This window comes from Mustelus asterias, unplaced genomic scaffold (assembly GCF_964213995.1).
Source record: "Mustelus asterias unplaced genomic scaffold, sMusAst1.hap1.1 HAP1_SCAFFOLD_433, whole genome shotgun sequence".
Classification (NCBI taxonomy): domain Eukaryota; kingdom Metazoa; phylum Chordata; class Chondrichthyes; order Carcharhiniformes; family Triakidae; genus Mustelus; species Mustelus asterias.
In genome coordinates this window covers 357,033-381,702 of record NW_027590388.1, presented here as the reverse complement: position 1 = coordinate 381,702, position 24,670 = coordinate 357,033, and the positions used below count along the sequence as shown (strand labels likewise).

The 24,670-nt window shown below is 51.5% G+C and overlaps 1 protein-coding gene across 1 annotated transcript; it reads left to right on the top strand.

The window, feature by feature from the left end:
• The first annotated feature begins 6,096 nt into the window (after window positions 1–6,096).
• On the top strand, window positions 6,097–23,101 carry LOC144486731 (uncharacterized). Its single transcript, XM_078204759.1, has 5 exons — window positions 6,097–6,841; window positions 18,184–18,483; window positions 19,366–19,476; window positions 19,917–19,949; window positions 22,468–23,101. The coding sequence occupies exons 1-5, from the start codon at window positions 6,784–6,786 to the stop codon at window positions 22,956–22,958; spliced, it is 993 nt and encodes a 330-aa protein (XP_078060885.1). The 5' UTR covers window positions 6,097–6,783; the 3' UTR covers window positions 22,959–23,101.
• Window positions 23,102–24,670: the final 1,569 nt, after the last annotated feature.

Here is a 24,670-nt window from a genome sequence, read left to right as displayed (position 1 = left end):
CCTGCCTCTCTTCCTCTCTTTCTCTGCCTCTCGCTCTACCTCACTCTCCCTGCCTCGTTCTCTCTCTGCTGCTGCTCTTTCTCTCTCTCTCTCTCTCCCTGCCTCTCTCTCTCCCTCACTCCCTACCTCTCTGTCTGTCTCTTTCTCTCTCCCTGCCTCTCTCTCTCTCTCTCTCTCTCACTCACTACGTCTCTTCCTCTCTGTCCCTACCTCTCACTCTCTCTCTCTCCCTGCATCGCTCTCTCTCTCTAACTGCTTCTCTCTCTCACCTTCTTCTCTCTCTCCCTGCCCCTCTCTGTCTCTCTCCCCCCCCCGCCTCTCTCTGTCTCTCACTCTCTCCCTACCTCTCTTCCTCTCTCTCTCTGCCTCTCGCTCTCTCCCTCCCTGCCTCACTCTCTTTCTGCCTGCTTCTATGTCACACTCGGCCTCTCCCTCTCTCTCCCTCTCTCTCCCTGTCTCTCTTTCTCTCTGTCCCTGCCTCTCACTCTCACTCTCCCCCTGCCTCGCTCTCTCTCTGACTTCTCTCTCTCACCCTGTCTCTCTCTCTCTCTCCCTGCCTCTCTCTCTACCTGCCTCTCTCTTTCTCACTCTCTCTGCCTGCCTCTCTCTCTATCTTCTCCCTCTGCCTCTCTCCCTGCCTCTCTCTCTCTCTCTCCCTGCCTCCATTTCTATCCCGGCCTTTCTTTCCCCCGCCTCTCTCCATTTCTCTCTCACTCTCTTTCTCTCTCCCCTTGTCTCTCTGAATCCCTCCTCCCCCTCTCTCCCTCCTTCCCTCACTCTCTCTCCCTGCCCCATCTCGCTCTCCCTGCCCCGTCTCTCGCTCCCAGCACCCCCCTCTCTCTCCCATCCTCTCCCTCCATCTCCCCCCTCTCTCTCGCTCTCTCTCTCTCTCTCACTCCCTGCCCCAGTCTCTCTCTCTCTCTTTCCTGCCTCTCCCCGCCCCCCCCCCCGCCTCTCTCTCTCTGCCTCACTCTGCCTGCCTCTGTCTTACTCTCTACCTGGCTCTCTCTCTCCATTGCTCTTGCTCTCCCTCTGTCTGCCTCGCTCTCTCTCTGACTGCTTCTCTCTCCCTTCCCCGCCTCTCTCTCTCACTCTGACTGCCTCTCCCTCTCTCTCACTCTCTCCCTGCCTCTCTCTCTCTCCCTCTTTCCCTGCCTTTCTTCCTCTCTCGCCCTGCCTCTCGCTCTCTCCCTTCCTGCTTCACTCTCTTTCTGCCTGCTTCTCTGTCTCAGCCTGTCTCTCTCTCTCTCTATCTCACTCTCCCTGCCTCTCTCTCCCCCGCCTCCCTCCCTGCCTCCCTCTCGCTGCCTCTCTCCTCTCCCCCTCCCTCTCTCTCTCTCCTCCTCCCTCTCTCTCTCTCCCAGCCTCTCTTTCTCTCTCCTTGCCTCTCTCTCTCTCCTCTCTCCCTGCCTCTCTTCCTCTCTGTCATTGCCCCTCACTATCTCTCTCCCTGCCGCACCCTCTCTCTGACTGCTTCTCTCTCTCACCCGACCCCTCTCTCTCTCTCTCTCCCTCCCTCCCTGCCTCTTTCTCTTCCTGCTTCTCTCTCTCTCCAGCTCTCTCTCTCTCTCCCTGACCCCCTCTCCCTCTCTCACCCTCCTTCTCTCGCTCTCTCTCTCCCTGCCATTCTGTTCCTCCCCCTGCCTCTCATACTCTCTCTGTCTCTCTCCCCGCCTCTCCCTCTCTCTCTGTGCCTCTCTCTCTAACTCTCGCCCTGCCCCTCACCCTCTCTCCCTGCCTGCATCTCTCTCTCTGTCACTCTCTCCCTGCCTCTCTCTCTCTCTCCCTGCGTCACTCTCCTTCTCCCCCTGCCTCTCTCTGTCCCTGCCTCTCACTCTCCCTACACTCTCTCTTCCAGTCCCTCTCCCTACCCTCTCTCTTCCTCTCCCTGCCCCTCTCTCTCTCTCCCTGCCTCTCTCTCTCTCTCCCACTGTCTCTCTCTCTCTCTCTCTCTTTGATCTCTCTCCCTGCCTCCTTCCTCTCTCCCTACTCTCTCTCTCTCTGTCCCTATCTCTCTCTTTCCCTCTCCCTGCCTCTCTCTCTCCCTGCTTCTCTCTCTCCAGCTCTTTCTCTGTCTCTCTCTCTCTCCCTGACCCCCCTCCCTCTCTCAACCTCTCTCCCTCTCTCACGATCTCTCCCTCTCTCACCCTCCCCCTCTCTCTCTCTCCCTGCCCCTCTCTCCCTCTCCCTGCCTCTCATTCTCTCTCTCTCACTTTGCCTCTCGCTCTCTCTCTCTCCCTGCCTCGTTCTCTCTCTGCCTGCTCTTTCTCTCTCTCTCTCTCTCTGTCTGTCTGTCTCTCTGTCTGTCTGTCTCTCTCTCTCTCTCCCTGCCTCCCTTTCTATCCCGGCCTTTCTTTCCCCCGCCTCTCTCCATCTCTCTCTCACACTCTCTCTCCCCTTGTCTCTCTGACTCCCTGCTCCCCCTCTCTCTCCTTCCCTCACTCTCTCTCCCTGCCCGTCTGTCTCTCGCTCCCAGCAGCCCCCCCCCCCCCTCCCTCTTCCATTCTCTCCCTCCCATCCTCTCCCTCCCTCTCCCCCCTCTCTCTCTCGCTCTCTCTCTCTCCCTCTCACTCCCTGCCCCAATCTCTGTCTCTTTCCTGCCTCTCTCGCTCTCCCTGCCGCTCTCTCTCTCCATCCCTGCCTCTCTCCCCCCGCCTGCCTCTCCCTCTGCCTCTCTCTCTCCATGGCTCTCTCTCTCCTTTGCTCTTGCTCTCCCTCTGCCTGCCTCGCTTTCTCTGTGACTGTTTCTCTCCCTCCTCCCGCCCCCCCCCCGCCCCCCCCCCCGCCCCACCGCCCCCCCCCGCCCCCCGCCCCCCCCCGCCCCCCCCCGCGCCCCCCGCCCCCCCCCCCGCCCCCCCCGCCCCCCCCCGCCCCCCCCGCCCCCCCCCGCCCCCCCCCGCCCCCCCGCGCCCCCCCGCCCCCCCCGCCCCCCCGCCCCCCCCGCCCCCCCGCCCCCCCCGCCCACCCCGTCCCCCCCGCCCCCCCCCCCGCCCCCCCCGCCCGCCCGCCCCGCCGCCCCGCCCCCCGCCCCCCCGCCCCCCCGCCCCCCCGCCCCCCGCCCCCCCGCCCTCCCCGCCCCCCCCCGCCCCCCCCGCCCTCCCCGCCCCCCCCGCCCCCCCCCGCCCTCCCCGCCCCCCCCGCGCCCCCGCCGCCCCGCCGCCGCCCCGCCCCGCCGCCCCCCGCCACCCCCGCCCCCCCCCGCCCCCCCGCCCCCCCGCCCCCCGCCCCCCCCGCCGCCGCCCCCCCCCCCCGCCGCCCCCCCCCCCACCGCCCCCCCCCCCGCCGCCGCCCCCCCCGCCGCCCCCCCCCCGCCGCCGCCGCCCCCCCCCCGCCGCCGCCGCCCCCCCCCGCCGCCGCCCCCCCCCCCCCCCGCCGCCGCCCCCCCCCCCCCGCGGCCGCCACCCCCCCCCGCGGCCGCCACCCCCTCTCTCTCTGACTTCTCTCTCTCACCCTTCCACTCTCTCTGTCTCTCCCTGCCTCTCTCTCTCCCTCTCTCTCTCTCGCTCTCCCCCTGCCTCTCTCTCTCTCTCTATACCTGCCTCTCTCTCGCTCTCACTCGCTCTCTCCCTGCCTCACTCTCTCTCTCCCTGCCTCTCTCTCTCTCTCCCTGCCTCTCTTTCTCCCTCTCTCCTTGCCTCTCTTCCTCTCTGTCCCTGCCTCTCGCTCTCTGTCCTCCTGCCTCTCTCTCCCCCTCTCTCTCGGCCTCTCTCCCTGCCTCTCTCTCCCTCACTTTCTGTCCCTGCCTCTCTCTCTCACTCCGTGCCTCGCTTTCGCTCTCTCCCTGCCTCTCTCTCTCCTCGCATCTCACCTTTCTCTCACTCTGCTTCTCTCTCCCTCTCTCCTTCTCTCTTTCCCTGCCTCTCTCGTTCCTCTCTCTCTCCCTCTCCCCTTCCTCTCTTTCTCTATCCACCTGCCTCTCTCTCACGCTCTCCCTGTCTCTCTCTCTCTCTCCCTGCCTCTCTCTCTCCTTGCCTTTCCCTGTCTCCCCCCCTCTCTCTCTCTCCCTGCCTCTCTCTCGCTCTCCCTGACCCTCCCCCCTCTCTCACTCCTTGCCTCTCTCTCTCTCCCTGCCTCTCTCTTTCTCTCCCTGCCTCTCTCTCCCTCTCCCTGCCTCTCATTCTCACTCTCTCTCTACCTGCCTCTCCCTCTCTCTCACTGCTTCTCTCTAACTCTCTCCCTGCCTCTCTCCCCCTCTCCCTGTCTCTCTCTATCTCCCTCCCTCTGTCTCTCTCTATCTCTCTCTCTCTCTCTCTCACTCCCTGCCTCTCTCTCTATCCCTGCCTTTCTCTCATCCTGCCTCTTTCCATCTCTCTCTCTCTCCCTCCCTGCTCCCCCCTCTCTCTCTCTGTCCCTCTCTCTCGCTGCCCCCTCTCTCTCCCTGCCCGTGTCTCCCTTTCTCTCCCTGTCCCTCTCTCTCTCTGCCTGTCTCTCTCTCTCTCTCCCTCCCTCTCTCCCTGCCCCCCTCTCTCCGACTTTCTCTGCCTTTCTTCCTCTCTCTCCCTGCCTATCGCCCTCTCCCTCCCTGCCGCGCCCTCTTTCTGCCTGCTTCTATGTCACACCCTGCCTCTTCCTCTCTCTCTCTCTCTCCCTGCCTCTCTCTCCCTCTGCCTCTCTCCCTGCCTCCCTCTTCCTGCCTCTCTCTCCCTCCCTCCCTCCCTCTTTCTTTCCCTGCCTCTCCTCCTCTCTGTCCCTGCCTCTCACTCTCTCTCTCCCTCTGCCCCGCTCTCTCTGACTTCTCTCTCTCACCCTGCCTCTCTCTCTCTCTCTCTCTCCCTGCCTCTCTCTCTACCTGCCTCTCTCTCTTTCTCACACTCTCTCCCTGCCCCTCTCTGTCCCCCTCTCCTTGCCTCTCTTTCTCTCTGTCCCTGCCTCTCGCTTTTTCTCCCCTGCCTCTCTCTCTCCCTCTCTGTCTCAATCTCCCTGCCCCTCTCTCTCACACACACTCTCTGTCCCTGCCTCTCCCTCTCTCTCTCCCTGCCTTACTTTCTCTCTCCCCCTGCCTGTCTCTCTCCCTGCATCTCACTCTCTCTCGCACTCTGCTTCTCTCTCCCTCTCTCCTTCTCTCTTTCCCTGCCTCTCTCTTTCCTCTGTCTCTCCCTCTCTCCCTGCCTCTCTTTCTTTCTCTCTCTCTCTCTCTCTCCCTGCCTTTTCCTGTCTCCCCGCCTCTCTCTCTCCCTGCCTCTCTCTCTCTCTCTCTCTCTCTCGCCCTGCTTCTATCTCTCTCTCTCCCTGACCCCCTCCCTCTCTCACCCTCCCCCTCTCTCTCTCTGCCTGCCTCTCTCTCTCTCTGCCTGCCTCTCTCTCTGCCTCTCTTTCCCTCTCCCTGCCTCTCATTCTCTCTCTCTCTCTACCTGCTTCTGCCACTCTCTCTCCCTGCCTCTCTTCCCCTCTCCCTGTCCCTCTCTCTATCTCTCTCCCTCTGTCTCTCTCCCTGTCTCTCTCTCTCTCACACTCCCTGCCTCTCTCTCTATCCCTGCCTTTCTCTCTCACCGCCTCTTTCCGTCTCTCTCTCTCCCTCCCTGCTCCCCCCTCTCTCTCCCTGTCCCTCTCTCTCGCTGCCCCCCTCTCTCGCTCTCCCTGTCCCACTCTCTCTCTCTCTTTCCCTGCCTCTCTCGTTCTCCCTGCCTCTCTCTCTATCTTACTTCCCGCCTCTCTCTCCCCCTGCCTCTCCCCCTGCCTCTCTCCCTGCCTTTATGTCTCTCTACCTGCCTCTCTCTCTCCCTCTCTCTCTGCCTCTCTTCCTCTCTCTCCCTGTCTCTCTCTCTCTGTCTCTGCCTGCTTCTCCCTCTCACCCTGCCTCTCTCTCTCTCTCTCTCCCTGCCTTTCCCTCTCTCTCTGCCTGCCTCTCCCTCTCTCTCACTCTCTACCTGCCTGTCTCTCTCCCTGCCTTGCTCTCTCTCCCTGCTTCTCTCTCTCTCCTCTCCCGCCGCCCCCCCCCCCCGCTTCACTCCCTCTGTCTCTCTCTCTCTCTGCCTCTCTTTCTCTCTCCCTGCCTCTCTCTCTCGCCCTGCGACCACCCCCCCCCCCCCCTCTCTCTCTCCCTGCATCGCTCTCTCTCTGTCTCTTTCTCCCTGCCTCTCTCTCTTCCGCTGTTTCACTCTCTCTCAGTTTCCTTCTATCTGTCTCCGTTCCTCTCCCTCTCTCTTTCTCTCTCTCTTTCTGTCTTTCTCTCTGTTTCTCTGTGTTTGTGTGTTTTTCTCTATCTATCTCTGTTTCTTTCTCCCTCTCTCTCTGTTTCTTTCTCCCTTTGCTGGCCCCCGCGTCAGTCTCCCTGTTTGTCTCTCTCTCTCTCTGTTGCTGTCTCTCTCTTTTGGCCTCTGCTTCTGTCTGCCCACGTCTCTCTGCTTGCCTTTCTGTATTAATTTGTTTCTCTCGACGAGTTTCTCTGCCATTTTGTTTCTTTCTATCTCTATTTCTGTTTCTCAATCTTTGTTGCTGCTTTTTCATCTCTCCTGTCTGTTTCCCTTTGTGTTCCTCTTTCTGTTACTCCTTCTCCCTTTCCCTTTCTGTTGTTGCTTTAACTCTGTTTCTCTCTCTCTCTCTTTGTCGTGGTCAGTTCCGAGAAGAATTTTGTGCTCTGGCGTCTATTTTGGTTTTGTGGATGTTATCAGCTGACACCTTTTCTCAGGAAGTGACCAAGTCTCAGATGCTATCGCAAGTTTCTGGACCAAACCCTTCAATTCTTGCACTGAACGGATTCAATTCGTCAGCAGTTTCTGAAGATTCCCTCAGCCTCGTTCGTCCATCATCTCTCTGCACCTTCCAATCCGCAGGAATCAACCAATGGATCCAATGTATGGAAATCTGTGGGGAACCCTGATCCTGCTGTCACTGTGGAGTGGTGAGTGAGGGAGGGAGTGGTGAGTGAGGGAGGGAAAGAGTGACGGAGGGACTGGTGAGTGAGTTATACATAGAGGGAATGGAGTGAGTGAGGGAAAGATTGACGGAGGGACTGGTGAGTGAGTGAGGGAGGGAGTGGTGAGTGAGTGAGGGAGGGAATTGTGAGTGAAGAAGGGAGTTGTGAGTGAGGGAGGGAAAGAGTGATGGAGGGAGGGAGTGGTGAAGGGGTGAGGGGTAGAGTGAGGGAGGGACAGGGAAGAAGTGGTGAGTGAGTTATAGAGTGAGTAGTAAGGAAGGGAGTTTTGAGTGATGGAGGGGTGAATGAGGGAGACAGTGGTGAGGGAGGAAAGGAAGAAATTGGGAAGGGGTGTGAGTGAAGAGAGGGAGTAGGAGGAAGGGAGCGAGAGAGGATGAGTGAGAAAGAGGCATTGAGAGGGAGGGAGTCACAGAGAGATTCAGCAAAGGTGAGAGAGTGAGGGGAGGATGTGAGGTGAGAAAGTGATAAGATGGAGTGAACCACATCAATTGAATTAGGGCCTGAGAGAGAGGGAGTGGCAGAGGATGCGTGAGGAAGGGGTGTGTGAGAGAGGGTTACTGAGATGGAGAGTGACTATGATGGAGAGTGTCTATGATGGAGGGTGCCTGTGATGGAGGGTACCTGTGATGGACGGTGAGAGTGCGGGGGAGGGGGTGAGTGGAGAGGAGGGGGAGGACAGAGTGGTGAAGAAGGCATTCGGCATACTTGGTTCCCTCGGTTAGACCAATGAATACAGTAGTTGGGACGTCTTGTTGAATTTGTACAAAACATTGGCAAGGCCATACTTGGAATACTGTGTACAGTTCTGGTCATCCTATTTCATAAAGAAGATTATTAAACTAGAAAGAATGTAGAAATAATTTATTAGGATGTTACCAGGACTTAATGGTTTGAGTTATAAGGAGAGGCTGGATAGGCTGGGACATTTTTCCCTGGAGAGCAGGAGACTTAGGAGGACCTAGGGGTGAGAATAGAGGTCTATAAGATAATGAGGGCCATAGATCAGTTAGCTAATCAACATATTTTCCCAGAGGTAGGGGAAAACTAGAGGGCATAGGTTTAAGGTGAGAGGGGAGAGATACAAATTTGTCGAGAGGGGCAAGTTTTTCACAGAGGGTGGTGAGTGTCTGGAACAAGCTGCCAAAGATAGTAATAGAGACGGGTACAATTTTGTCTTTTAAAAAGCGTTCAGACAGCTACATGGGTAAGATGGGTCGACAGGGATATGGGCCAAATGCAGGTAATTGGGACTAGCTTAGTGGTTAAAAAAAAGGGTGGCAGGGACTAGTTGGGCAGAAGGGCCTGTTTCCATGCTATAAAGCTCTATGACTTGGGCAGCACGGTAGCACAGTGGTTAGCACTGCTGCTTCACAGCTCCAGGGTCCCGGGTTCGATTCCCGGCTCGGGTCACTGTCTGTGTGGAGTTTGCACATTCTCCTCGTGTCTGCGTGGGTTTCCTCCGGATGCTCCGGTTTCCTCCCACAGTCCAAAGATGTGTGGGTTAGGTTGATTGGCCAGGTTAAAAATTGTCCCTGAGATGTGTAGTTAGAGTGATTAGCGGGTAAATATGTGGGGGTAGAGCCTGGGTGGGATTGTGGTCGGTGCAGACTCGATGGGCCGAATGGCCTCCTTCTGCACTGTAGGGTTTCTATGACTCGAGAGTGCGGAGTGGTAGGATGAGGAAGGGGGTGAGGGCGTGTGAGGGCAGGGGGCGAGAGTGCGGGAAGAGGGTGAGTGTGGGGGAGAGGGGATGAGGGCGTGGGATGGCATAAGTGCGGAGGAGGGCGAGTGTGCAGGAAAGGATGAGAGGGTGGGAGAAGGTATGAGAGGGAAAAGGTGTGAGTTGTGAGTGAGCACCAGCGTGAGTGAATGTGACTGAGCGAGAGGAACGGTGAGCCTGAAGGATGGTGTGAGTGTGAGGGAGAGTGTGTGAGGGAGAGGGAAGGGGAGAGTGTGGCAGAGGGGGTGAGTATGAAGGAGAATACACATGAGGAAGCAGGTGTGAAGGAAAGGATGTGAGGGAAGGAGAAGGTATAAGCAGGACAGGGTGCGAAGGTGGGTGTGATTGTGAGGGCGGGTGACGGTATAAGTGAGGGTGCATAAGGAGAGGGGGTGAGGGAGAAGGGGTGGGGGGGTGTGAGGGAGATAATGTGAGGGGGAGGTGGTGAGCTTGTGATGGAGGGTGCTTATATAGTAGAGGGTGTATGAAGGAGGGTGAGAGGGGTGTGTGTGAGTGTGAGGAAGGGTCTGAGTGTGAGGCAGTTGAGGACAGGCAGTACAAAACTGTTGAGCTTTTCAACATGATCTTGTCTACTTTGAGATCAAACATCATCTGCTCACCTTTTCCTGAAATCCCTTTGATTAAGACTTTAAAAACCCTCAGGCTCAATTTGAAATTCAGATTTGATGGCGTCTCATTTGTTGATTTTAGAAATATTTCTTATGTTTGCCTCTCATTGCTACAGCATAACCACTCATCTTCTCAGTCAGATACTCAGAAACTGATCACCCCCTCCCTCAACCATCCCCCCACCACCTCACCCGCCCCCCCCAACCCCCCGCATATCCCTTGATCCCTTGAGCTATATCTAATAACTTGAAATCACACAACGTTTTGGACTTAACTCCTTGCTGTCACATTGAATTCCACAGATTCACCACTCTCTGGGTGAAGACATTTTTAATCACCTCAGTCTTAATCAGTTCATCCCTTATCCTCAAAGTACGACACCTAATTCTGGACTCCCCCGCCATTTAATAATTCCTATGAGATCCCCTCTCACTCTTCTAAACCCCAGTGAATATAAGCGTAACTGATTTAGTCTCTCCTCACATGACGGACCTGCCACTCCAGGAATGAGCCTGGTAACCCTTTGGTGCTTGCCTCCTATAGCAAGGACACCCTTCCTCAGATACGGACACCAAAACTGCACACAGTACTCCAAGTGTGGCCTCACCAACACCCGACACAATTGCAATAAAACATCCCTATTCCGACACTCTTATCTCTCGCTATGAAGTCCAACATACTATTTGCCTTCTTTACTGCCTGCTAAGTGCCTCAGTGTTTACTTTCGGCAACTGATGCACGAGGTCACCAAGGTCTCGGTGAGAATCCACCTCTCTCAGTTTACAACCATTCAAACAATAATCTGTCTTCCTATTATTGCCACCAAAGTGGATAATCTCACATTTGTCCACGTTGTACTGCATCTGCCATGCGTATGCGCACTCATTCAGCCTGTCCAAATCAGATTAAAGAATCCCTGCATCCCCCTCACAGCTCACCCTCCCACCATAATTTGTCATCTGCAAACTTGGAGCTAGTACATTTCGTTCCCTCTTCCGAATCATCAATCTTTTATGTGAACAGTTGGGATCCCAACACCGATCCCTGCAGTAGTCCACGAGTCACTGCTTGCCAATCGAAAAAAGACCCATTTATGCTAACTCTGTTTCCTGCCTGCTAATCAGCTCTCTATCTATCTCAAAACACTAACTTGTTAAAAGCCTTCTGAAAGTCCAAATAAACCACCTTCTCTAGTTCTCCTCGAATGGTTACATTCTCAAATAATTCCAATAGATTCACCAAGCATGATTTCTCCTTTGTAAATAGATGCTGGCATTGCCTGATTATACCACTGTTTTCCAACTGCTGAGTTTTGAAATACTTGATAAACGGACTCCAGCTCCTTCGCCAATACTGATGTCAGGTTCATTGGTCCATAGTACCCTGTTCTCTCTACCCCATTTTCTGAATCGCGGGCTTACATTATCTACCCTCCAATCTGCAGGAACCAGTCCAGAGACCAAAGAACTGGAAAATGACACCAAATGTGTCCCTATTTCATAGAATCACAGAATTCATACAGTTCTGAAAGAAGCCGTTTGGCCGATCGAGTTTGCACCGACCACAATGCCACCCAGACCCTATTCCCATGACCCCACATATTTACCCTGCCAATCCCCTGACACTCGGGTCAATTTAGTATGGCCAATAAACCTAATCTGCAGGCGGCACGGTGGCACAGTGGTTAGCACAGCTGCCTCACATCGCCAGGGATCTGGGTTCGATTCCTGGCTTGGGTTACTGTCTGTGCGGAGTCTGCACGTTCTCCCCGTGTCTGCGTGGATTTCCTCCAGGTGCTCCGATTTCCTCCCACATTCCAAGCATGTGTGGGTTAGGTGGATTGGCCATGCTAAAGTGCCCCATAGTGTCAGAGGGACTAGCTTGGTTAAATACATGGGGTTACGGGGATAGAGCCTGGGTGGGATTGCGTTCCTTGCAGACTTGATGGGCCGAATGGCCTCCTTCTGCACTGTTGGAACCTTTAACTCTGTAACTTTGGACTGTAGGAGGAAACCGGGGCACCCGGAGGAAACCCACGCAGACACGGGGAGAACGTGTAAACTCTAAACAGACAGTGATCGAGGCTGGAATTAAAGCTCGAGCTTTGAGGCAACAGAGCTGACCACTGTGCCACCGTGCCACCCCCCTCTAGGGCTGTTCCGTTATGTACTCTGAGATGAAGATTATAAGGCCCCAGAGACCATTTTAGAAAGAGTGATGAGATCCTGCAGCAGTTTAGGAAGTTAGATAGAATGTTAAAAAGCAGGACCTCTAGGATTGTAATCTCAGGATTATTACCTAGATAGAAGACATAGAAACCCTACAGTGCAGTCGGAGGCCATTCGGCCCATCGAGTCTGCACCGACCACAATCCCACCCAGGCCCTACCCCCACATATTTTACCCGCTAATCCCTCTAACCTACGCATCCCAGGACTCTAAGGGACAATTTTTAACCTGGCCAATCAACCTAACCCGCACATCTTTGGACTGTGGGAGGAAACCGGAGCGCCCGGAGGAAACCCACGCAGACACGAGGAGTATGTGCAAACTCCACACAGACAGTGACCCTGCGCTATGTACCAGTGAGGCGAGAAATTGGAAGGTAGTACAGCTCAACATGTGGCTCAACAACTGGTGTACGGGGAAGGGTTTAGATATCTGGACCACTGGGATCTCTTACGGGACAGGTGGGATCTGTACAAGGACGGCTTGTATCTAAACTGGAGGGGCATTAATATTCTGACCGGGAGGTTTGCTAGTATCACACGGGAGGATTTAAAGTACTTTGGCAGGGGATAGGAACCAAAGCAAAGGTGAATTAACTTAAAGTAATAGTTCATTTATTAGTCATAAATAAGGCTTACATTAACACTGCAATTAAGTGACGGTGAAATTCCCCTAGTCACCGCACTTGGCACTTGTTCGGATCAATGCACCTAACCAGCACGTCTTTCAGACTGTGGGAGGAAACCGGAACACCCTGAAGGAACCCACGCAGACATGGGGAGGACGTGCACACTCCACACAGACAGTAACCCAAGAAGGCAATCGAACCCTGGTCCATCACGCTGGGAAGCAGCGGTGCTAACCACTGTGCCACCATGCCGCCCACTTAAGGAGGACTGGAGAGTAGGTCCAGTAAAATTCAGAGAAAGAGCAGGCAGAGTGTGGTTGCTCATCAAAGAGGTTCTGGTGGACTGATGTACATTTGTTTCAATGCGGGAAGTGTAACAGGTAAGAACTTAGGGCTTGGATTAATACTTGGAATTATGATGTTGTTGCCATTAGAGACTTGGCTAAGGGAAGGACAGGATTGGCAGCTTTACGTTCCAGGATACAGATGTTTTCAGTGGGATAGAGGGGGATCTAAAAGGGTTGGGGGAGTTACACTACTGGAGAATATCACAAATGTATTGTGGGAGGACACCTCAGAGAACTCATACAGCGAGGCAACATGGGTAGAGCTCAGGAATAGGAAGGGTGTAGTCACAACGCTGGGGGTTTACTGTAGTCCCCCTAAAAGCCAGCGACAGAGGAACAGATATATAGGCGGATTTTGGCAAGGTGCAAAAGTAACAGGGTTGCTGTGGAGGGAGATATTAACTTCCCCAAAATGACTGGGACTACTTAGTGCTCGCGACGTGGATGGGGCAGAGTTTGTAAGGCACATCCAGGAGGATGTCTTGAACTATTATGTCGATAGTCCAACTCGGGAAGGAGCCATACTGGACCTGTTATTGGGGAATGAGCCTGGCCAGGTGACGACGTTTCAGGAGGAGAGCAGTTTGGGAACAGTGACCACAATTCAGTAAGCTTCAAGGTACTGATGGATAAAGATAAGTGTAGTCCTCAAGTGAAGGTGCTAAATTAGGGGAAGGCGAATTACAACATTATTAGGCAGGAATTGAAGAATATAGATTGGGGCAGATATTTGAGGGCAAATCAATTTCTGACATGTGGAGGTTTTCAACTGCAAGTTGGTAGGAATTCAGGACTGGCACATTCCTATGAGGCTGAAGGGTAATTGTGGCAAGTTTCAGCAAACTTGGATAGTGAGAGATATTGTGAGCCTAGTCAAAGAGAAAAAAGGAAGCTCATGGTTCCTGTGGCGATGACTCATGTTTCATTTCCTCACCCTGCACTATAAATATCTTTGACTTTCTATGTCTTTTAGCTTTGACAAAGGGTCATCTGGAGTCGAAACATCAGCTCTTTTCTCTCCTTACAGATGCGGCCAGACCTGCTGAGATTTTCCAGCATGTTCTCTTTTGGCTGGAGAAAAAGGAAGCATTTGTCAAGGCTAGGAGAATGGGAACACACGAAGGAGAAGTGGAATACAAGAAAAGTAGAAAGAAGCTCAAGCAAGGAGTAAGGAGGGCTAAAAGGGGTAACAAAAAGTAATTGGCCAGCAAGATTAAGGAAAATCCTTTTTATGCATATATGAAGAGAAAGCAAGGAACCTGGAGGAGGACAGGGGAGGGGATCTATGCATGGAGCTGGAGGAAAAGAGGAAATGAGCGCGGTATTAAATGAATACTTTGCGTCAGTTTTCACAAAAGAGGAGGACTTGCTTAATGATGAGTCTGGGGAAGTGTGTGTAGATAGTTTGGGTCATGATGAGACCAAAAAGGAGGTAATATTGGGTTCTTGAAAAGCACTAAATTAGACGAGTCCACGGGGCCTGATGGGAAACACCCCAGAATACTGAGAGATGCAAGGCAGGAAACTGCTCAGGACTTGAGAGAAATCTTTGTATCCTCACTAGTACAGTGGAGGTCCCAGAAGATTGGATAACGTTGTTCCTTTGTTTATGAAGGGTAGTAAGGATAAACCAGGTAATTAAAGGCCGGTGAGCCTTCAGCCAATGGTGGGGAAATTATTGGAGAGCATTCTTCGAGACAGGATTTACTCCCACTTGAAAATAAGTGGACGTATTAGTGAGTCACAACATGGTTTTGTGATAGGGAGGTCGTGTCTCACTTAGCTAATCGAGTTTTTCGAGGAAGTGGCGAAGATGATTGATGAGGGTAGGGCAGTGCATGTTGTCTACATGGACTTCAGTAAGGCCTTTGACAAGGTCCCTCATGGCAGACTGGTACAGAAGGTTAAGTCGCACGGGATCAGAGATCAGCTGGCAAGATGGATGCAGAACTGCCTCGGTCATAGAAGACAGAGGGTAGTAATGGAAGGGTGCGTTTCTGAATGGAGGGCTGTGACAAGTGGCGTTCTTCAGGGATCAATGCTGGGACTTTTGATGCTTGTAATATATATAAATGATTTGGAGGGAAATGTAACTGGTTTGATTAGTAAGTCTGCAGACGATGCAAAAATTGGAGGAATTGTGGATCGCAGTGACGACTGTCAGAGGATACAGCAGGATATAGAATGGTTCGAGATTTGGGCGGAGAGATGGCAGATGGAGTTTAATGGACAAATGTGAGGTAATGCATTTTGGAAGTCTAATATAGATGGGAAATATACAGTAAATGGCAGAACCCTTAAGAATATTGACAGGCAGAGGGATCTGGGTGTGCAGATATCCAAGTCACTGAAAGTGGCAACGCAGGTGGAGAAGGTCGATGGAGACGGGAGAGGTGCCGGAGAATTGGAGGATTGCGGATGTGGTTCCTATTTTCAAGAAGGGGATTAAGGATAGCCCAGGAAATTACCGACTGGTGAGTCTAACCTCAGTGGTTGGTAGGCTGATGGAGAAGATCCTGTGGGACAAGATTTATGAGCATTTAGAGAGGTTTAGTATGCTCAAGAATACTCAGCATGGCTTTGTCAAAGGCAGATCGTGCCTTACGAGCCTGGTGGAGTTCTTGAAAAATGTGACTAAACACAGTGACGAAGGGAAAGCGGTAGATGTGGTTTATATGGATCTTAGCAAGGCGTTCGATAAGGTCCCCCATGCAAGGGTTCTAGAAAAAGTGAGAGGGCATGGGATCCAAGGGGCTGCTGCCCTGTGGATCCAGAACTGGCTTGCCCAGAGGAGGCAGAGAGTGGGTACAGATTTTTCTAAATAGAGGTCGGTCACCAGTGGTGTGCCCCAGGGATCTGTTCTGGGACCCTTGCTGTTTGTCATTTTCATAAATGACCTGGATGAGGACGTGGAGGGATGGGTTGGTCAGTTTGCCGACGACACGAAGTTTGGTGGGGTTGTGGATAGTCTGGACGGATGTCAGAAGTTACAGAGGGACATAGATAGGATGCAAGACTGGGTGGAGAAGTGGCAGATGGACTTCTACCCAGATAAATGCGTAGTGGTCCATTTTGGCAGGTCAAATGGGATGAAGGAGTACAATATAAAGGTAAAGACTCTTCGTACTGTAGAGGATCAGAAGGACCTTGGGGTCCGGGTCCATAGGACTCTAAAATTGGCCCCAGAGGTGGAGGAGGTGGTTAAGAAGGCGTATGGTGTGCTGGCCTTTATCAATCGAGGGATTGAGTTTAGGAGTCCGGGGATAATGATGCAGCTATATAAGACCCTCGTCAGTCCACACTTGGAGTACTGTGCTCTGTTCTGGTCGCCTCATTATAGGAAGGATGTGGAAAAGATTGAACGGGTGCAGAGGAGATTTAGAAGGATGTTGCCTGGATTGACTGGCATGCCTTATGAGGATAGGCTGAGGGAGCTCGGTCTTTTCTCCTTGGAGAGACGTAGGATGAGAGGAGACCTAATAGAGGTGTATAAGATGTTGAGAGGCATAGATCGAGTGGACTCTCAGAGGCTTTTTCTCAGGGTGGAAATCTCTGCTACGAGAGGACACAGGTTTAAGGTGCTGGGGGGTAGGTACAGGGGAAATGTTAGGGGGAACCTTTTCACACAGAGGGTGGTGGACGAGTGAAATCGGCTGCCGTCAGTGGTGGTGGAGGCAAACTCAATAGGGTCTTTTAAGAGACTCCTGGATGAGTACATGGGACTTAATAGGATGGAGGGTTATAGGTAGGCCTAGAAGGTAGGGATATGTTCGGCACAACTTGTGGGGCCGAACGGCCTGTTTTGTGCTGTAGTTTCATATAAGGTAGTCAAGAATGCATACAGCATGCTTGCCTTCATCGGCCGGGGCATTGAGTTTAAAAATTGTCAAGTCATGTTGCATCTTTATAGAACCTTAGTTCGGCTGCACTTGGAATATCGTGTTCAATTCTGGTCTTCACGCTACCAGAAGGATGTGGAGGTTTTGGAGAGGGTGCAGAAGAAATTTCATAGAATAGAATGCCTGCAGTGCAGAAGGAAGCCATTGAGAGCATCAAGTCTGCCACCGACCACAATCCCACCCAGACCCTATTCCCCTCATCCTTCATATTAACCTTGCTAAGTCCCCTGACCAGAGTGTCAATTTACCATTGCCAATCAATATAACCCGCACATCTTTGGACTGTGGGAGGAAACGGAACATCCGGAGAAAACCCATGCAGACATGGGGAGAACGTGCAAACTCCAAACAGACAGTTACCCGAGGCCAAAATTGAACCCGAGTCCCTGGCGCTATGAGGCAGCAATGCTAACCACCGTGCCACCAACCTTTTTTTATAATACTGGTTCAGTTCATCTACTATCTCCTTATTGTTTTTTTTCAACTCCCCAGACATACTTTCTATAGGACCAATGCTCACTTTGTTGACTTTTCTTTTTTAAGTATCTGTGGAAATTGTTACATTATATACTACATTTCAATTTCTCATATTCCTCGATAACTTTCTCTCATTCTCCCTCTTTATTAATCTTTTTGTCATTCTTTGCTGTCTTTATCCTATCCTATCCTATCCTATCCAATCTTCTTACCTGCCACCCTTTAACCAGGATGTTGCCTGGTATGCAGGACATTAGCTGTGAGCAGAGGTTGGAGAATCTTAGTTTGTTCTCGCTGGAACGACAAACGTTGAGCGGGCGAACTGATCAACCTCTACAAGATCATGAAGGGGGACAGAATGGATAGTCAGACGCTATTTTCCCACAGTAGAAGAGTCAATTACTCGGGGGCATAGGTTTAAGTTGCGAGGGGCAAGGTTTAAAGGCGATGTATGAGGCACGTGCTTTGCACAGAGGGTGGTGGGTGCCTGGAACTCGCTGCTGGGGAAGGCAGTGGAAGCAGATACGATAGTGACTTTTAAGGGGCATCTTGCCAAATACATGAATAAGATGGGAATACAGCGATAAGGTTCCCAGAAGGATAGGGGGCTTTAGTTCAGTCGGGCAGCATGGTCGGTGCAGGCTTGGACGGCCGAAGGGCCTATTCCTGTGTTGTAATTTTCTTTGTTCTTTGTTCAATCCCATTATTTTCCCCCAAACCATTTCGCTATAAATACTGATTTCCTTCAGCACTTCATTAAAACTTGTTTCTCTCAGAGCTTTTGGTACATTATTCATGTCTTCCGTTGTGAAGACAGACCCACCATCAGGCACAAGTCAGGAGTATGATGGAATAGTCTGCTCTTGCCTTGGTATGTGCAGCTCCATCAACACCCATGAAGCTCTACACGGCCAAAGATAAAGCAGCCCTTCCAATAACATTCACTCCTTCCACCACTGACGCACAGTGGCAGCCATGAGTAGCCTCTACGCGATGCACTGCAGGAACTCACTGAGATTCCTTCGACAGCACGCTTCAATTGCACGACCTCTACCATCTAGAAGAGTAGCAGAAAGACCACCACCTGGAGGTTCCCCTCCAAGTCACTCAGCATCCTGACTTGGAAATATATCACTGTTCCTTCACTGTCGCTGTGTCAAAATCCTGAAACACCCTTTCGAGCAGCACTGTGGGCATACCTACATCACGGGGACTGACGCGGTTCAAGAAGGCAGCTCACCACCACCTTCTCAAGACCAATTAGAGATGGTCAATAAATGCTGTTCCAGCCTGCGACACCCACACCTTGTGAGAGAATAAAAATAGATCTTTGCTTGCAGCCAGCTGCTCGAGTTACGAATCTCTTTTTCACACTAGGTACTGCTGGGGAGCTGCAGATTTGCCTCGAGAGAAAGCAGCCCAGCAGTGGGACATGCAAAGTGGAACTGATGTGTTCCAGCTTGCGTGACTCGGCTGTTGAGTGGTTCAGAGGGAACAAGAAGGTTATCAGTGATCAGAGGCATGAGCTGAAGTTTGGTGGGATGATTTTGGATGTCACACTCGATTCCCAGCTTGGAGAAACGGTTTATAAATGCAAGGAAGCTGCAGCAGGAGTCGAGCAGACTGTTGATTTGGGAGAAACTTGTGGCTACAGCAACAATATCAGAATTCAACCAGGTAACAACCTATCGTTTTACTACATCTCAAATGCATGAACAAATCCTTGCCATTCAGTGACGTTACCAACACTGAATCCCCCCCTAACCTGCGGGTTGATGATCAATTCTACCACTGTCACTGTAATATATTCTGCGTCATGATATAAGGAAGGATACTGCTCAGACACTATGAGGCAGTCTTGTGTCAATTAACTCGCTTCCTAACTCCCCACAATCTGTCCACCATCTAGGAGGCACAACATCAGGAGTGTGATTTTTTTTTTCATTCATACACACATACTCATGCACACAAACACACAGACCTGTGCAACACACACACACAAACACACTCACGCGCGCGCACACACAAACACACACACATGTGCACACGTAAACACACACACACATACACACACGCACATACACACACACATGTCGACACTCACACTTATGTGCACACACATACATACACTCACGCACACACGCACTCACAGACAGTGGTATTTGTATTCAATAACAAAAATCTGGATTTAAGAATCTGCTGGTGGCATGAAACCATTTTTGGAAATGGTTGGGTTCACTACTGTCCTTTAGGGAAGAAAAACTGCAGTCCTTACCCTGACTGGTCCACCTGTGAATCGAAAAACAGCAATGTGGTTGACTCTCAGCTGCTGTCAGAAATAGCCCAGCGAGACACTCAATGTTAACAATCACGATGGCATTGTGGATCACACAGCACGAGGACTGCAGCGTTTCAAGAAGGCTGCACACACGCGACACATATGAACACACACAAATGTACGGAGACACACAAGCGCACACACACTGCATGTGAGAGAATGTCCTGCTGTTGTCATTTGCTATTGAACGACTCTCTTTCTCCATATTGTTCTATTTACAGATGTTTCCTCAGTTCAGTACCAGAAAGTGAAGATTATTCTTACTGCAATTTTCTTGGCAGTTTATACGGCGGCTTTGCTGATCACCTTCTATCTGTGCCATCAGCAGAGCAGTTAAGTGTTGGGTCTGTTCTCATAGCAGCAAACAATCTCCTCTTAATCCCAGAATGCTTCCCGAACATTGAGTGTGAGAGGTCGTGGATCTCGCACTGGGGGTATGAGTGACAGGGGACCTCGCACGAGGGTTTGAGAGACAGGGGATCTCACACTGGGAGTGCGAGAGACAGGGGATCTCACACTGGGGGTGTGAGAGAGAGGAGATTTCGCACTGGGGGTGTGAGGGACAGGGGATGTCACACTGGGCTGTGAGAGACAGGAGATCTCGCACTGGTGCTGTGCGGCAAAGAGGGAATCTCGCACTGGAACTGGGGTTTTAGTCGGAGAGGGATGGAGGGTGGCAGCAGAGGGAGAGAGTGGGGAGAGGGAGGGAGTGATAACAGAGACTCAATATCATCTGATACTGACTTTCTCTTATTTTGCCTCTTATGTCTAGGTAAAAATGAAAAGAAAAGGAGACAAAACCAAGGTAGGGGTTCAATCCAGCGTGTACGCCAAAACTGTCTGACTCTGCCTAACAAACTGCTGTCCATTACTGTGGGTACGAGGAGGTCAGCAGTTTTCCGCCGGTACAACGGTGATTGTTTGATGGGGACAGTGTAGAGGGAGTTTTACTCTGTATCTAACACCGTGCTGTACCTGTCCTGGGAGTGTTTGATGGGGACAGTGTAGAGGCAGCTTTACTCTGTATATAACCCCGTGCTGTACCTATCCTGGGAGTGTTTGATGGGGACAGTGCAGAGGGAGCTTTACTCTGTATCTAACACCGTGCTGTACCTGTCCTGGGAGTGTTTGATGGGGACAGTGTACAGCGAGCTTTACTCTGTATCTAACCCCGTGCTGTACCTGTCCTGGGAGTGTTTGATGGGGACAGTGTAGAGGGAGCTTTACTCTGTATCTGACACCGTGCTGTACCTGTCCTGGGAATGTTTGATGGGGGATAGTGTGGAGGAAGTTGTACTCTGTATCTAATCCTGAGCTGTACCTGTCCTGGAAGTGTTTGATGGGGGACAGTATCGATGAAGGTTTACTTTGTATCGAGCCCTGTGCTTTACCTGTCCGAGGAGTGTTTGATGGGGATAGTGTAGAGGGAGTTTTACTCTGTATGTAACCCCGTCCGGTACCTGTCCTGGGAGTTTTTGATGGGGACAGTCTCGAAGGAGCTTCACACTGTATCTAACCCTGTGCTATACCTGGCCTGGGAGTGTTTGATGGAGACAGTGTAGAGCAAGTTTTACTCTGTATCTTACTCTGTGCTCTACCTGTTCTGGGAGCGTTTGATGAGGACAGTGTGGAGGGAGTTTTACTTTGTATCTAACCTTGTGCGGTACCTGTCCTGGGAGTGTTTGATGGGAACTATGTACACGGAGATGTATTCCGTCCCTAACCTCGTGCTGTACCTGTTCGGAATGTTTGGTTGTGGGGCAGTGTAAGAGGGAATTTTTTATTTGTAAACATTACTGAGTGTAATTTTATCATTTTGGAGATGCTCAGACTGTCTCTGTGTCAATCTGCCTCCCGATCTCCCTTGCCTGGAGATTTGTCAAACAGGCGGGCACAGGAATCAGCTCGAAACCCATGTTTGCCTCTTTTACACAAGCATTTGGTGTATTAGAGTGAGGTATTCTTGTTAGAGCTACGTTGGTACTGTCACAGCTGGAATACTGCGAACAGTTTTGGTCTCCTTACCGAATTAACTCATATTCGAGCGATACAGAGAAAATCATTTTGCTACTGACTCCTGGGCTGAGGGATATTGGCTGATGTGAGATTAGTATTCTGGAAGCAAATAGTGTGAGAGGTGATAGAACATAGAACATAGAACATAGAAAGCCACAGCACAAACAGGCCCTTCGGCCCACAGGTTGCGCCGATCACATCCCCACCTCTAGGCCTATCTATAGCCCTCAATCCCATTAAATCCCATGTACTCATCCAGAAGTCTCTTAAAAGACCCCAACGAGTTTGCCTCCACCACCACCGACGTCAGCCGATTCCACTCACCCACCACCCTCTGAGTGAAAAACTTACCCCTGACATCTCCTCTGTACCTACCCCCCCCCCCCCCGCCAGCACCTTAAACCTGTGTCCTCTCGTAGCAACCATTTCAGCCCTTGGAAATAGCCTCTGAGAGTCTACCCTATCCAGACCTCTCAACATCTTGTAAACCTCTATCAGGTCACCTCTCATCCTTCGTCTCTCCAGGGAGAAGAGACCAAGCTCCCTCAACCTATCCTCATAAGGCATGCCCCCCAATCCAGGCAACATCCTTGTAAATCTCCTCTGCACCCTTTCAATGGCTTCAACATCTTTCCTGTAATGAGGTGACCAGAACTGCGCGCAGTACTCCAAGTGGGGTCTACCAGGGTCCTATAAAGCTGCAGCATTATCTCCCGACTCCTAAACTCAATCCCTCGATTAATGAAGGCCAGTACGCCGTACGCCTTCTTGACCGCATCCTCCACCTGCGAGGCCGATTTAAGAGTCCTATGGACCCGGACCCCAAGGTCCTTCTGATCCTCTACACTGCTAAGAATGGTACCCTTCATATTATATTGCTGCTTCATCCCAAAATGGATCACCACACACTTATCCGGGTTGAAGTCCATCTGTTTGAAACGTATACAGATCTCTCACAGTTTCAAGTGCAACATGCTTACCGGATGTCTCCCCCGGTTGCGGAGTCCGGAATATGGGGGTCACGGTTTCAGGGTAAGGGATCAAATTTCAGGCTTTTCAGTCAGAGTGGTAAGTCTTTGAAATTCTCTAACCCAGAGAGCGGTAGATGATCATTCATTGAGTAGATTCAAGACAGAGTTTGAGAGATTTTCGGGCATTTTCTAAAAGAGAACGGGGAGTGGAGTGGAGAATAGAGTTGATAGGATCAGCATAATCGTGCCACAGGACGAGAACCAAGCTCACTGCATCCAACTGCTCCTTGTTCCTAGGTTTCTTTTTCCACTGAAATTGATCTTTCCTCTTTGCAGGAGAAGAAGGAATTTACTCTGATTTGCTAAGTCCTGGAACTCAACCTGACACCAAGGAGCAAGCCCAGGCCACTGGCCAACGGGTGCAGGGCAGGCCAAAGCGGTCTTCGCAACTGACAGTGGAGGTCGAGGCTGGGCCTGCTGCAGGCCTCAGAAGGCTGGATAAGGTTGGGCCTAGTGCAGGCTCACTAAGCGAGCAGGCCGAGGCTGGGCCTGCTGCAAGCCTCAGAATTCAGGCCGAGTCTGGGCCGAGCTCAGGCTCAATAAGAGAGCAGGCCGAGGCTGGGCCTGCTGCAAGCCTCCAAAGGCAGGATGAGACTAAGCCTAACACTCCCCAGATGGTTCCAGTACAAGATTCAACATACACAAGCCTGAAGAAACGACCAAAAGATGCTGACTACCAACTCCTCAGCGGACAGGGACCTGATGGTCAAAGTGCAGTAACATATTCAGCAGAAGCAGAGGAGGTGACACTTAAGACAACATTGTAAGGCAACAAGATAGATTTGGGAAGTGAGACAGGTACAAATTCACTCCCAGCGTATTCTACATTTAAGCCACTCGAAAACCTTTGATTATATTCCAGTTTGTAACTCACTCCCGGGTATCTGTTGTTCTATAAACCACCAGAAACCCTCGATTAGATTCTAGTTTATGACGCTCCCAGGTATCTGTTATTCTGTACATAAACCACCATGAACCTTTCAATTAGATTCTACTCTGTCACTCACTCCCAGGTATCTGTCATTTTATGTAAACCACTCCAAAATCCTCGATTGGACCCCAGTCTTTAACTCACTTATGGGTATCTGTTATTCTATAGATAAACCACCCCAAACCCCGAGATTGGATTGCAGTTTGGAACTCATTTCCAAGTATCTGTTATTCCATATATAAACCACACCAAACCCTTGATTAGATTCTAGTCTGTAACACACTCCCGGGTATCTTATCCTATATATAAACCCTCTGCTTAGATTCATTGCTTGGATTCCGGTCTGTAACTCACTCCCAGTTATTTGTTATTCTATGTGTAGACCATCCTGAACCCATCAATTCGAATCCAGTCTGTAACTCAGTAAAGATCACAGGGCCAGTACTGTGAACAGGGCTATGAGGAAGTGTGTGACATTCTCTTTGTTTCCTGGGGACAATCGCTGTTTCTCAGACGACAGCTTTGAAAGATAAAAACATTGGTCTCCTTGTCTCACATTGCTGTTTTTGCGATATCGCTTTGCATAACATGGTTGCCCCATGTCTAACATTGCAACACTGACTGCACTCTAAATAAAAACCTTCTTTGTTTGCTCTGAACTGTCTAGGTTGATCAGAGGCTTAGATTTATATCGGTATGAGACTTGCTTTCCAATATGATTGTTTCGTATGTTAACCGTCTGTGCTTGCTAATGAGGAAAGTATAAAGAGTTTATCTTAATGTATGTGCACAAATGTGTTAAAATGTGATTTACACGGCTGTAAAAACTGATTCTGCCTCAAGTAGAGCATTGTTCTAGTTCGGCACTCTGTACTGCAGGGAGGATGTTAAAGTATGGCTGCGTGGGTGGAAAAGATTCAAGAGAATGACACCAGAAATAAGGAAGTACCGTTTTGTGAATAGATGGAAGCAGCTGGGTCTGTTTCTTCGAGCGTAGAACGTAGAAAGAGGATTCAAGAGAGGTTTTAAAACTCTGAGACATCTGGGCCGAGTCGTTAGAGAGAGAGATTATTCCCACTGTGGGAAGGAGCAAGATTGGAGATCGGTCTGGGACGTGGGGGTTCGGGGTTGGCCCGCAAATGGACAGGGCGGCCACGATCGTGGGAGGTTTTGGGGAGGAACACTGCGGGGGTCCCGGGCTGACCAGCGAGCGAGCGGGGTCACTGCGCATGCGCAGAGGCCCGCTGAATTCAGCCCACCCCCCATTGCGAATAGGCCCCGCCCCCTGAGATTTAATGATATTCGCGCCGGTGGGCTCTGCATTGTACAAAGTGTGGGAGACTCTAATCTGAACTCCCGCTGATTAAACCAGCGTGAATTATTCCAGCTTTCCCGCGAATGCCACACTTGGATTTTTCTGGGAGAGTCACCTCCATGATTCCAATAAGGCTGAAGCAGTGTTTTGCAAAGCTTCGTGACTGCTGTGGACCTGAAGCGAAAGGAATGTGGGGGATGTTGCTGGCAGGCACTGGAGGTGCTTGGTGGGGT

Excerpts from the sequence above, each read along its gene's own strand:
- LOC144486731 (XM_078204759.1), top strand. The coding sequence starts at position 6,784 with ATGGATCCAATGTATGGAAATCTGTGGGGAACCCTGATCCTGCTGTCA. Across the intron at positions 6,842-18,183 it reads CCTGCTGTCACTGTGGAGTG|GTACTGCTGGGGAGCTGCAG; the intron begins GTGAGTGAGGGA and ends TTTTCACACTAG. Across the intron at positions 18,484-19,365 it reads CAATATCAGAATTCAACCAG|ATGTTTCCTCAGTTCAGTAC; the intron begins GTAACAACCTAT and ends TTCTATTTACAG.